Genomic DNA, 15,165 nt, shown 5'->3' with positions numbered 1-15,165 from the left:
ATGTCATCTGTTCTTCTGCGGACGGTGTTGTTAGATAAGGAAATTGCACTCAATTTCATAACAAATTCGACTCCATCATAACTCGAACAATGTCTTTGACCATTGGTAACAGTAAATCCTCAGCAGTGGTGTGAGGTTTCACAGCTCTGGTGATTCGGAGTACCACCAAATATGAAGCTTCAACAGCTATTATGTTTTGTTTGTGGTACTTGCCACCAGTGTCAAGTCTGGCTTTCTTGAGTCCATCAGCTTTGCTTCTAAACTAGTTGGTATCTTTGCCAGGAAAGTTTGGATGCTTGCTATCAAAATGGCATTTTAGTTTGCTCAGCTTCATAGATTCGGTTGACAGAATTTCACAACAAATACCACATTGCAATTTCTCAATTCCTGCTGTAATTATGGAGGCAAAATCATACTGTAAAAAATACTATATTTTCTGTTCTCAATGTTTTTCTCTACTCGATGCATTGTCATGGGATAGTTTCCTCATGAAAAACTATATAACAATAGCTGTAATAATACAAAAGATGATGCATGGCATAGTTCAGTCAATACAGTTCATTAAAGTTTCCTATGATTTACTGTTCTGTTATTTTTTTACAGACCTGTTACTATCACAAGGGGGCAGTATTCACGTCAACCACAGCTGAATACAAAAAATACCAATCAGCATTTAGATTAAGTTCCCATGGTACAGCTATATACGTTTTTTCTTTGCAGTAGTTGGTGATTTACATTTACACAGTAATTATAATTCATGAAGTGTCGTTTTACCTCCCAAACTGCTGCTTTTAACAGAGTAGCTGCTTTCAGCACAGCAGTTGCTTTTTACACAGTAACTGCTCTCTACACAGTAGCTGATCTCTACATATGTGTGACTGGTCCACATAAATATATTATGGCGCCAACCCTGTCACATATACCTGTATTTGTATGGGGTGTATGTGTATGTGATGGGGTTGGTGCGATGATGTCATCATGCCAGGTAGTTAGAGGCAGGCTTATCTGCATGTGGGCAGACCAGCCTGGAGATAGATAGAGGCGGGTCTGCAGTGTCTCAGTTCCTAAGATGATTAGAAATATGTGTTTTCTGATGGTCTTTGGTGACCCTGTGAAAGGGTTGTTTGACCCCCAATGAGGTCATGACCCACAGGTTAAGAACCGTTGCTCTAGGAACTGGTGAGCTGTAATGGACTGGTATTGCCACTTTGAATTAGATAGTAATATGATTACTATGCCAAATGAAACATTCAGAGGAACAACGTTGAATTTGTGGTCAAAAAGAACAATTCAAGATCTACCTTGAAGAACAATGCTGTTTGTGATAGGATGATATCTATATGCATACCTGTCAATACTGTTATTCAAATGTACACACAAAAAACTAAAGTTATTGATGAAGAATTTGAGGAATTCTACCAACTTCTTAAGTCAGATGCATTGATAATTATTGGATATTAAAATGCACAAGTCATTGGAAAATATGGCCTTAGTCATATAAATTAAGCTAGAGAATGCATAATAGAATTCTGCAGGATCAATGGCTGCTTCATTGCAAATGTATTTTTACATGTGGACTCTCCAAATGGAATACACAGGAATCAAATTGATTACATTGCAGGGAATAGGCAATGGAGAAGCTCAATACCATAGACCAAAATGAGGTCAGAGCTTGACCATAGAACATACCTTCAATTGTTTATATGTAAGTTCAATTTGTGGTCACGTGAATTTAAACAAATCCACGAGAGGCAACAAATGACCCTGAGTATATTCCACTTGAATTTCAAGAGCATCTCCAGTATATATTTGACTCATTGAACATTAATGACAGAAGATCTACTGAGCTGTGGGATGACATCAAGAACATAATCCATGAAGAAAACAAAAGGTCATTAAAAAGAGGAAAGGGGAAGACCAAAGGGGATGCCAAAAGAGACTCTGAAACTTACTCTGGAGCATAGAATAGCTAAAGCCAATGGAAGACATGTTGAAGTAAGAGTATTAGATAGAAAATTTCAAAGGCAGTTTAAGAGTACAAAATATTGTAATGAAACGTGTAAACACCTGGAGTTAGAAAGCTAAAAGAAGAACAAACTCAGCATAGTTCAAGGTGAAAAAAAAAGTTAAGCTTCTGTTTGCAATATTAAAATATTCTGTGGGCAAAATATTGAATAATACACTTAAAGAAGATGGAAAGTACACACACACAATCATTATGGCAAAAAGAACTCATCCACATTCAACCATTTCAAGTGATAGCATATGATCAACAACTAATGGGACTGAGGGCAGAAGTCTAAGCTGCACTGAAGGCATTATCTGAAACCAAAGCTCCAGGAATTGATGAACAAGAATTGAAAGGTTTAAATATGCTGATCGATCACTAGAAGCACTCACTAATCTATGACAAAAACTTTGGAAGACAGATACCTGGCTAGCTGACTATAACAGATCCATATTTGTATCACTCCAAAGAAAAGTGATCCAACAAAAGGCTGTAGAACAATATCATTAATATCACATGCAAGTGAAATTTTGCTGAAGATCACCCACCAGCAGTTGAAGCAGTATATTGATGGGGAACTGCTAAAACTTCAAGTCAGATTCAGAAGAGGATGTGGAACCAAGTACATCACTGCTTATTGGTGACCAGCCTCTCTACAACTGAATGGGTCTAAAGGGTGGTTATGTAATTGAAGGGTAAGTTAAAGCGACATCAGATAAGATAATGGATGCAAGGGCTTACCTCTCAGTCATAACTTCAGGAGCCAGGTCTGAGCAGAGAGAGACCATAATGTAATCTCATGAAGTTATATAATCTCGGGTACTCAGCCCACACTAATCGCATATGTAACAGGAAAGGGTGGTACTAGAGGTATACAAGTGACAGGAAGGCACACAGATAGCAAGATGGGTGGGTTCTAGAGTCAAGATGGCAGTTTACCTTAGCTGTCTGAGTTGGCTTGACCTTAAGTGTCTTTGAGCTCTTCTCCAGAACAATCTATGATCCTTATCAGAAGGGAGTGGACCCTAGTTAGAGTAGGACAGATGATAGAGTCTGATTGCATTAGATGGCTGACAACCTTCAAGCAGATAACCTCAAAGCAGTTGACCTTCAAGTGTATATAGTAGCAACCATGTACTTGCAAGTAGCACCTTTAAAAATGGCACTATTGTGGTGTATTTGGGGGGATGAGGCATCGTGGAGAATAACTTTACTTAGGAGAATGAGTGGGACACATCTACAATTCATGAAAGTGAAGGTTTCCTCCACGGGAGCCTTGGCCTCCCAGACTCCTTCATGTATGAATGTTGAGAGTTTGTCTGCACATAATCGCTTCCCAGTTCTTTTTCCCACATTTGCTGATATCCGACAAATCTTGGCTCCATGTAGGAAATATCATAAACAGATTTACTTGTGTTTTATTGATTATGCAAAATCATTTAATTGTGTAGATCATAACCAACTATGGATAACATTGAGAAGAATTGGAAGTCCAGAATACTTCACTGTGAATCAAAAAGCAGTTGCTCAAACAGAAAAGGGGAATACTACATGGTTTAAAATCAGGAAAGATGGGTGTCAAATTAGTACCCAGATACAGAGATACATACACAATCGATGTAGCAATAACACCACTTTTTGATGAGCAAGTTTGTTTTGCAAGTGATGACATTATGATTTCCTAAATGAAAATCAATCTGAAGGAAAATAAAAAGTAAAATAAATTTATATAATTTTATTATATAAGTATTAACTTATAGAGCTCAGGTGGCTTAGTGTTTATGTGTTGGGTTTCCAACTGTGAGGTCAGCAGTTTGAAACCACCAGTCAATCCACAGGAAGAAAACAACGGGGTTTTCTACTCCTATAGAAAGTTACAGTCTCAGAAACTCACATTCCACCCTGTCCTATAGGATTGCTGTGAGTTAGCATTGACTTGATGGCAGTGAGTTCGATTTGGCTTTGAAGTATTTATTTATTTCTTCAAGGAATTGTTCAATTTTTCATACATGTATGCAAATATTCTTATAAAATAAAAGTAACAATGTGATAAATAGCGTTTTTTGTTTCCTTGGCCGTGAAGAAACACTCAGTATAGTAAAATGAAAACATGTTCCGGACAAAAAATAAATAAATATTACATTTTGTTTTCTCTTACTGTACTTATTAATTTGTTTATTTGCAGATAGAGACTAAAATCAAGGATATTGTCCCATGCAACAGACAGTAAATTATGAAACTCACTTTATACATAAATAAAACTCTGCATGTTAGGCAAATATTCATATTTCCAGTAATTTGGGACACTTACGGTGGTAGTATTTTATTGTTACCCATGCTAGTATTATATTAGTTGTATTCCAGATTGTGACTGCATATATATATATATATCCAATATACTTTAAAACAAAAGTTATAAATATTATTGCTTACAAAACTCACAATGTAACTTTGTATGTAAATGCTATACAGTTAAAATGCCATTTGACTGGATTCATTGCTATGACCCATCTATTCAATTTGCATGTCATCTTGGACTGGGTTTCCCATTGGTTGTAACAAAAATGGATGCAAGAACATACTTCTTCCTCCCATAACACTCTACTTTGGAGCTGCTGTCTACTTTTCAGCACTCTGCTTCTCAGATGACACTCTAACTCATTCCATTGGCCAGGCAGAACTCACATGTAACTCTATAGAATTTCTGAGTTATATATGGCCAGTTCTACCCTGTTCTACAAGGGTCGCTATGAGTCAGCATTCACTCATTGGCCGTGAGTTTGTTTTGTGTATATATATATGCCTATAAGCAATTGCACCAACATTCCTTTCTCTTTCCATTATATTGCTTGTTTTTCTTTGTGGAATGTCTAGGTGGTAGCTATGAGCCTTTGCTTTGGACAACAGTGCTCTGTTTTGTTGATTTCCTAAGCATGTGTATACCTTGCTTAGTTGGTCAAGAAATTGAAGAAGAATGTGTCCAATTCATCACCTTGCTTAGTGGGTCAAGAAACTGAAGATGAACGGTGCCCAATTCATCTTCATAGAGAACATTTCAAAAACTGTCTTAAAATAGGGTGGGGCACAGGACCACATAGCTTTTCATTATATTGTACATATGCTTGCTGAGTCAGAACTCACTTCATAGCCCTTATGACCACAAAAACATCCTGAAATAAAATGCTGTCAGAGATTATTCAAGTGTAAACACCAATCACTAAACCCAAAGATGAAGAAATTAAATATTTTAATCTAAATTAAGTACTTTGATCAACTGCTGAAATCTGAAATTGATAACACATACAATCAATATGCATTTATAATTACTCTTGACTGGAATGTCAAAGATGTAAACAAATAAGAAAGATTGGCAGTTAAGAATTATGGCCTTAATGACAGAAATGAAACCAGAGGTTGAAAACTAGAATATTTAAAGATCAGTTCATTATTCATTTAAAATACTTGTTTTCAACAACATAAAGGGCTTATATATGGATCTAACCAGATGGTCTATGCAGTTATCAATCAACCAAACCTGTGGAAAGAGATGATGGGAAATTTCAATAACATCAGACAGAAGAGGCCAGGGTTGACCATGGAACTGGCTCATATGCAAGATCAAATTAAAGCTGAAGATATTTAAAACAATTGACAATAGCCAAAATATGAACCTTAGCATATATTACTTGACGGACACTGAGCAATAATGACAGAGACCAGAGGAGTTAAGTGACACCATAGGTGAAGAAAATACAAGGTCAGGTAAAAGACAAAAGAGAGAGAAGATAAAAGTAGATGTTAGAATATACTCTGGAAAAAAAAGAATGTACTCTGAAACTTGCTCTTGAATGTAGTATAGCTACAGTGAATGGAAGAAATGATAACATAAAAAAGCTGACCAGATTTCAGCAGGCAGCTTGAAAAGACAGTATGAAATATTATAGTAAAATGTGCACAGACTTAGCAACAGGAAACCAAAAGGAAGAACACATGTGGCACTTCTCAGGCTGAAAGAACTAAAGAAAAATTCAAGTCACCAGTTTCAATACTGAGGGATTTTTATCATAGTGGTTTCATACGATATTTGCCCATTGGTGATGAACTAATGCCATGTACTTCAGACTTGCTCTCAGCAGAGATCAGTCCAGAAAAGGATCTCCTCCTTGGTAAAGTAGGTGAGTGACGAAGAGGGGGACATTCAAGGAGATGGATTAAAACAGGACTGAAACAATGGACTTAAATATAACAATTATGAGGATGGCACAGGAGAGGGCAAGGTTCATTTTGTTGTATGTCGGGACTGCTGGGAGTTGGAACGGACTCAATGATACCTAACCACAACCACAACCACCACAACCACAACATGTTCACTCAATACAATATCCTCAAGGTTCATCCATATCATGAAGTGTTTCACAGATTCATTGTTATTCTTTAACATCGCATAGTATTATTCATATATATATACATGTATATACCACAGTTTGTCATTCTTTTGTTGATAGACATTTTGGTTTTTCCTTTTTAAAAAATCTGCGTTTCATGGATCGTATTTCTCTAGTATATATATATATCTAGTAGTGCGATTTGCTAGATCATATGGTATTCCCATTTCCAACGTGTTGAGGAAGTGCCATGCAGTTTTCCACAGTGGTTGTACATCAGCAGTGTATGAGGGTTCCAGTCTCTCCACATCCTTTCAAGCATCTGTTGCTTTGTTTTGGTTTTTTTTTGAGCTTTAGTATTCATGCTGAGGGAAGGTGGTATCTCACTGTTGTTTTGTTTTCTATCATCTAATGTCTAATGATCTTGAGCATTTCTTCAGGCTTTGGTTGGTTGCATGGATGTCTACTTTGGTCTGTGCATATCATCTATCAATGTTTAGATTGGAATATTTGTCTTTTTCTTGTTGAAGTGTCCTATAAATTTTAGAGACTAACCCATCATATTTGCTGTTGGCAAATTTGTGTCCCATTCTGCGGGCTTTCTTTGGAATTTTTGGTGAAATCTTTTGATACACATAATGTGCAGTTTTTGTGAGTCCCACACATCTACTTAGGAGCTTTGGTAATGTAGTAGGTACACATTGAGACGCCAAGTGCAAGGTCAGCAGGTTGAAAACACCAGCTGCTCCACAGGAGAAGCACTGCGCTTTCTACTTCTGTAACGAGTGACAAGTCTCAGAAACTCATGGTGGCAAGTCTACCCACTCCTTTATGGTCTCTATGAATCAGAAACTATTCATGGCAGTGAGTTTGGAGATTTAGTGCCATCTGCTTTGTCTTATCCAATTTGTGTTTTTTGGTTGTGTATTATAATTAGTGTATTTATGGGATATATATATTAAGGCCCTTCCTCCACCCCCGTCACCCCCACTAGTTGTTATATAGCTCAAGGTTTCACATTTAGGTCTTCAATTCATCTTGTGTTTGTGTTTTTATATTGTGTGAGACATGGGTCCTGTTTCATTTTCCTCCAAATGGATATCCTGTTTTGCCAGCACTGCTTTCTCTCATGGGCTCAGGCATAGGAATAATTGTGAGGATAACACAGGAACTGGCAGTATTTCCTTCTGTTGTGCACAGGGACGCTATGGGTCAGAACCAACTCAATAGAGCCTAAGAACCTTTCAATAGAAACCATTTCTTCCCTGAATTGTGGTTCTTTTTCAAAGATCAGCTTTCCATAAGTGAGTACTATTATACTTCTTGGTTATCAGTTCTGTATCATTGGACTATAGATCTGTCATTGTTCCAGTACCAGACTATTTTGACTCCCATGATGGTTTAGTAGGCTTTGAAATGGGAAAGTGTGAAGCCTATTATTTCCTCAGTAGTGTTTATCTATCCAGGTTCCCTTGCGTTTCCATGTAAAATTAGTGATTACTCTTTCCATCTCTTAAAAGATGATGATGGCATATGAACTGAGATTGCATGATATCTGTAGATCACTTTGGGTAGTATTGAAATTTTCACAGCATTAAGTTATCCTATTTATGAGTATCAAATATTCTTCCATTACTGGAGGTCTCTTTTAATATCTTGTAGCCGTGTTTTGCATTTTTCTTTGTGTAAATGTTTTGTACGAGTCTTGGTGGTGCAGTTAATTATAAATAGGGCTGCTGACCCAAGGTCAGCAGATCAAACTCACTAACTGCTATGAGGAAGAAAAGTGATCCATTCTACTCCTGTAAAGATTTGCCACCTCAGAAACTGAAGGGGGAGTTCCACTCTGCCCTATAGGTTTGCTGTAAGTCAAATCAACTCAATTGTAGTGAGTTTGTTTTGGAGGTCATTTGTATCTCTGGTTTGATTTATTCCTAAGTGTGAGAGTGCAATGGGTTATATGCAAGGTCAATAGTTCAAAATCACTACTTATTCCAAGGGAGAAAGATTAGACTTTTACTCCTAAAATGATTTATGGCCTCAGAGTCCTGAAACAGGTAATTTTAAGTCAGAATGGAATCAAAGGCAGTGGAGTTTTTTGATTAGGGTTTTTATTACATATTTTGTATGGCCTTCGTAAATATTATTTTCTTCCAAATTTCCTTTCCAGAGTTTTCTTTATTAATGTAAAAGAGTCCCATTGCTTTTTGTATGTTGACTTTTGATACACTATTTTGCTAAATAATTAGTTCCAGTAATTTTATTGCTGAGGTTTTCCTTGAATTTCTAATTGTAGGATACTATCATCTGAAGATAAAAAGTCTTCCTTTTTTCTTGTCAAATTGGATGTTGTTTATTTCCTTTTCTTGCCATATAGCTCTTTCTCAGATTTCTGAATAATATTGAATAGGGATCTTGATAGAGGCTATCCTTGTCTGGTTCCCACTCTCAAGGGGACTGCTTTAAGTATCTCTCTTTTGGGATGTTGTTGGTAACTGGTTTGGTATATATGCTCTCACTTATCTAGTCAAATTTCTTCCCAATTCACCCACCTCTTTTTAAATCATTTTTATCAGGATGAATGTTGAATTTTACCAAATGATCATGTTCTTTCCCATTCTTATTCTTTTTTTTTATGTGGTGGAATATATTGATCTCATCATATTATTATTTGATGTTCCACAATAGAATAGAAGACAATTTAATGTCTTCACAGGGACTTTTAAATGATTAAATGTGGCACTGCAAGGAAACATAGCAAAGTGTGTGGCAGAAAGTAAATGGCTAAATAGCTGTGCTGTTACTTACATGCATCCCATAGGTATACATGGCTAGATTTTCTTCTAATTTAGAGATTCAGGACTCAGTTAATTGGTATCTTCCCTTTTGTTATAAGCCATCAGATGGTGAATCCCTAGTCTGAATCTTATTCTTTTTTGTGGCTCTCACTTTTCTCTAGCACACTCCATCCTGACAAAGGTAGGGAAGAATGTTCCTCATCCACATGATCTCAGAATTTGGTCTTTGGAAATAAAGATAGCTCCCTGGTTGTCACGATGTCCAAATGCTTAGGTTAGATTTGAATGTCCTTCTTGACCTAGTTCTCCAAGGCATTCAACATGACTGGATTTTCAATGCTCAATTGAATTTCTTTCTTCCACTATCTCCTTCTGTTTCCTGCATTATATACTATTGACTTAGTTTAAAGCAATTATCTTTTCCTGAACATCACCATCCTAGAGTTACAATTTGGTAAAACTCTCCCAGGGAGCCTTCAAGAACCTTTTCACTAGATTATGTCAGGTGTTTCTATTGTATCCCACCTTCCTACTGGAAGGTTCAGATCCCATTGCATTGTAATTGCATAATAAATATGAGTCTCCCAAACTTATCAATAAGCCACAACCACAAAAACCATGTCTCTCTTACACACCATTGTATTGCTAGCACCAAACATCATTTTTATTAGGTCCCATTTAGTTGGGTTTGACTCATATTTACAAGAGAATGAATGAAACACTGCCCAGTCCTGCGCCGTCCTCACCATTGTTGTTCTGTTTGAGTCCGTAGTTGCAGCCACTGTGCCAATTAATTTTATTGCAGGTCGTTCTGTTTTTCACTGGCTTTCCACTTTACCAAGCATAATGTCCTTTGTAGGGACTGGGCCCTCCTGATAACATGTTGATAGCATGTGATATGAAGTCTTGTCCTCCTCATTTAAGGAGAATGCTGCCTGTACTTCTCCCAAGACAGATTTGTTTGCTCTTCTTGAAAGTTCTTCCACATTCCTTTCAATAGTCTTTTCGACATCAAAATTCATATCTATCCCTTTTTCTTTGGTATTCCTTATTCATCATTGAACTTTTATGTACATATGAGGTGGTTGACAATACTACACCTTGGGCCAGACCCACCTTATTTCTCAAAGTGACACCCTCTGATCTTTAACACTTGAATAGGTATTGTGCAGCAGATTAAGCCAACGCATTATGCCATCTGGCTTCTTGACTGCTGCTTCCATGAGCATTGATGGTGGATGGAAGCAAAATGAAATCCTTGACAACTTAAATCTTTTCATTGTTTATCATGATCTTGTCAATTGGTCCAATTCTAAGGATTTTTATTTTCTTTACATTGAGTTGCAATTCATACTGAAAGCTGCTGTAAGCTCCCCTCACTTTCAGCAAGCTAGAAGATGTCGTCTACATATCATAGTTCCCCTCTAATCCTGATATCACATTCTCCTTAAAATAATACCCTTAGTCAACTTAAGTATAGGTACTCAATGCGTTTTTGTTATGTGCTTAATGAATTCTGAACCAGGTGATGTCAAACTGGCTGGCCCAAAAAGTTGTTTTCTGAGAAGGCAGAAACATACTAAAAAAAGACTCAGTAATTCTTGTTCTTGACAAAATAATTACAGGGCCATCTTGAGATTTTCTTTAAGTATCTGAAATGAAAAAATCAATTGACTACTCCTTGAACTCTTCCAAATTTCAGAGTTTTGTCCAAACCCTGGAGTTTTAGATTCTATCTTCTAAAAGCTCCCAGGTTCCTAGTGGTCAGGCAGAGGAGGTGATTTTTCTGTTGATAAGATTCCTTAGGGCTCCCTTCAAATCCCTGTTCCTCAGGCTATAAATAAAGGGGTTCAGCATGGGCGTGACTGCAGTGTACATTACAGCAGACGCCTTTTCTTTCACAGCTGTGCGGACAGATGAAGGGCATAGATAGACCCCAATTGTAGTCCCATATAGAAGGGCGACCACAGCGAGGTGAGAGCTACAGGTGGAAAAGGCTTTTTTCCTGCCATTTGCTGAAGGAACCCTCATGATGGCCAAAGTGATATGAACATAAGACGCCAGGATGCAGATAAAAGGAATCGCTAACACTAACCCTGCCACAATGAACACAAAAACCTTGTTCATTGTGGTGTCAGTGCAAGACAGCCGGAGCAGAGGAGTGAGGTCACAGAAGTAATGAGGAACCTCATTGCTGCCACAGAAAACCAGGCGAACCATTAAGAGGATATGGGTGAGGGACATGAAGAAGGAAAATATCCAAGGACTACCAGCCATCAAGATACAGAGGCGTGGGCTCATGATGGTAGTGTAATGCAAGGGGTGACATATGGCCACAAACCTGTCATAAGCCATCACAGCGATTAATAGACTGTCAATAATGCCAAAGAAATGGAAAAAGTACATCTGAATCAGGCAGCAAGGATAAGAGATAGACTTGCTCCCAGTTTGGATGTTCACCAGCATTTGGGGGATGGTGTCAGTGGTAAGGCAGAAATCAACTAAGGAGAGGTTAGCCACAAAGAAGTACATGGGGGTTTGGAGGTGGGAGTCAGAGGTGATAGCTAGAATTATTAATAGGTTTCCCATGGCCGTTACTAAATACATGCAGAGGAACAGAGCAAAGAGGAGAGTTTCCTGTTCTGGGTTTTCCGAAAGGCCAAGAAGAATGAATTCAGATGCACTCGTTTGATTCCTTAGTTCCATGGGGATGATTCTTCTGAAAGTAGTTAAAGGGGAGGTTACATGAGTGCTACAGACAAGATTCAGGGTCATTTGACAAGATTATACCCAATTTCATATCTGACATAATTATACACCAGTTTATATTTTGCATGTCGAATCATTGACATGGTTTTTATAGCAACTCAGATATCTGCTGAATAAGTCCCCTATCAAACACAGATGGAAAGGATACACACATTTACCTTTGTTGAAAAACTATTAAAACTGTATCTCAGAATAAAATTAATTGAAGCAAAAATAAATGAATAAATGGTGTTTCAGAAGCAACGGATAATCTTGAAATCTGCATATACTTGTTCATGTAGGAAAGCTTTAAACACTTAAAAAATAAGAAATAGAAAAGTGTATTTAAATAATGTGAATGAAAATACTAGGCAACTCAGATAATTTTACATAGTTTCTCCAGGAACTATTAAACTCATATAGTAAGGTACTAGGACACTAGGTTAATACAGAAAAGTCAACTTCTTTATACCAGATATGAAAAACTAAAAATATTAATTAGACTATAATTTGCATTAGAAAACAAAAAGAAAGAGGACATAGTTAAAAATCTAACAAAACATGTACATGATATACAAAGGGAACATTTTGATAAGATGAGCCAAAGAAGACATAAACAAATGGATACATATTCCATGTTAATACATAGGAAGATAATATTACTCACCTGTGAATTACTTCCAACTTAATCTAGAGATTCAGCACATCTCAGTCAACACTGCACCAAATTATTTTGGGTATACTAACAAACTGGTCCCAAAGTTTATAAAGAAAGGCAGAGACCTAGAAAAGCCAACACAATATTGAGTAACAAACAAGTTGGACTGACACCAATGTCAAGATTTTCAATAAAACCACAGTGTTTAGGGAAGTGTGGTACTGGTGAAAGGAAAGATAAATAGATCAGGACAGAGAGCCAAAAAATTGGTCCACACAAATATAAGATGGCTTTCTGCTGACAGAGGGACATTGTGGGAGAGACTGTGCAAGGTTAGCATGAAGGAAGAACATAGAGAGTACCCATGTCCATACAGAAATGTTGAGCCTTACTGGGGACAGCAGCATCTGTGACAAGATAAATCCCTCTCCCCTGCACACATATAAGTTCCAAAGGTCAAGCATCCAGAACTCTGGAATCACCTTGAAAAAAACAAAACAACAAAGACAAAGGAGCCTGCACTAGTTGTCCTCAGGTAAAGATACCCAACCCACGAATACGGGATCAATTATGATGCATAATGACCTTGTGGGGTGGAATGGAGCTGTCTCATGTTTTTCCGAGGGCTGCAAATCTTTGAAAAGTTTTGAATCTTTACTCCCCAGCACAGCTTGTGGTTATGAGTCATGGTTTTTGGTTAGTAGGTGGACTCTTGTCCACTGTAATACCGGGATATTCAATGAGAAAAATATCTCACAAACACAAGAATATAAAATTTAAACCGAGAAAAAATGATTCAAAATACTAAAGCACAAACTAAGGCAAAACATGAGAAAAAGCAAACTTATTCTATGAAGATAGGGCTAATGGAATAAGTCATTTTTAGCCTATGGGATTTTTTATACTTCAAATAGCAAGAAACACACAGAAAATGAAGTAACAGAGACTGGGGAACAAATTAAAGAATAAAATCACTCTACAAGGATACTGAAAACAGAAAGAAAAAGAGAATGGGAAGAATGCTTGAAACTGAAAGATAGAGCAATCTAAATAGAAAAAAATCAAAAGAAACAGTAAAAAGATAGAGCTGAATTGGCAAAAGATAGAATAAATGAACTAGTTAACAAAGTAACTAAACTTATCAAGTATCAGGAACAACTAAAGAACAAATAATAAACACAAAATGAACTGTGGGTTTTAACTAATACATATAACATTAGAATTACTGCAATGCCAGACTACCATTACAACAAAAATGAAATAGAAACAATTTTCAAAGAGATAATTAGACAAATTCTTCTAAGATATTAACAAAGAACCAAGCTTTCCTGTGTAAACACAGGAAGCTACATAAACCCCAACTAAGAGAGACAAAAAAAGAACATCTGCACACTATAGTTTAATCTAGTAGGATTGTTGAAAACCAAAATAATGAAAATTCTAAAAGCAGCAAGAGAAACCCCAGTTTAAATGCCACGGTTCTTTCATAGACTCCCCCAGAAATTCTAGAGGCCTGAAGAAAATTGAGGGACATATAAAAAATATTATGTGAAAATAATTTCCAACCAAGAAATCTCCACCCTACAAAAATGAGAGGGAAATTAAGACATTCCAAAACAAATAATTTCTAGGAATGTGTAACTACTAGACTAGTTTGCAAGTATTACTCTAGTATTAGTCCGTGGAAATTCAAGATTATTAAATAAATATGCATATCTATTCATCATAGGAAATAAATACAAAGATAATAAGGAGAAAAAGATCTCCCCAAATTATTGCAAACTATGCAATCATATGGGCCAATTATATGGTAACCCCTCAAAAAATGCGCTGGTTAGAGAAGAGCTTTTGCAGTACAAATATTTCCCACAAGGTGAGCATCCAGCAACTCGCTCTGAGCTAGTGCACCCAGTGGTATCACCTGGGAAAGTACTCTCCATTCACAGTGATTTTTTTTTTTTTTTTGGTAAAAGCAGTTTCATTCAAACCTCGTTTTTGTGCTTTTTTGTGTGATGGCTAATTTCAGAGAACAGCATGCAACTGTGAAATTTTGTTTACTTCTCAGAAAAAATGCTACAGAAAGTGTTGTGATGTTGAACACAGCTTACAAGGAAAGTACTTTAGGGGAAAAAAAAACTCAAGTGTATGAGTGATTTTCTTGTTTTAACAGAGATGAAATATCAATTGATGATAAACTTTATTCTGGTCATTCTGGCCATCTGTCAACTTCCTGAATGGACAAAAATGTAGACTGGTGGTGCATTTGGAGTTCTTTCCACCAGGTCAGATTGTTTATCAAGCTTTCTATTTAGAGGTTCTGAAAAGATTGTGGAACAGTATCTGACAAAAAAGGCCTGATTTGTGGCAGACAGGACTGGTTCTGCCACCATGACAATACACCTGCTCATGCGACCATCTCAGTGCACCAGTTTTTCGCAAAAACAGAATGCCCTCTCACCTCACCTATCCTCACTCCGTGCAATTTCTTTTTGTTTCTGTGAATAAAGAGGGACATGAAGATAAGCAATTTGATGACATAGAAGAAACACATGAGGGAGGTAATATCAG

The 15,165-nt window shown here is 36.9% G+C and overlaps 1 protein-coding gene across 1 annotated transcript; it reads right to left on the bottom strand.

Annotated features, from left to right (window-relative positions):
* Nucleotides 1-10,955: 10,955 nt before the first annotated feature.
* LOC101660620 (olfactory receptor 24-like) lies at nucleotides 10,956-11,900 on the bottom strand. Its single transcript, XM_004714233.2, has one exon. The coding sequence runs from the start codon at nucleotides 11,895-11,897 to the stop codon at nucleotides 10,956-10,958; it is 942 nt and encodes a 313-aa protein (XP_004714290.1). The 5' UTR covers nucleotides 11,898-11,900.
* Nucleotides 11,901-15,165: the final 3,265 nt, after the last annotated feature.

Source organism: Echinops telfairi, unplaced genomic scaffold (genome assembly GCF_000313985.2).
Source record: "Echinops telfairi isolate 266 unplaced genomic scaffold, ASM31398v2 ScPeMD7_7459;HRSCAF=8497, whole genome shotgun sequence".
Taxonomy (NCBI): domain Eukaryota; kingdom Metazoa; phylum Chordata; class Mammalia; order Afrosoricida; family Tenrecidae; genus Echinops; species Echinops telfairi.
Note: the sequence above shows the minus strand (reverse complement) of the source record. Positions and strands in the feature narration are given on the sequence as shown.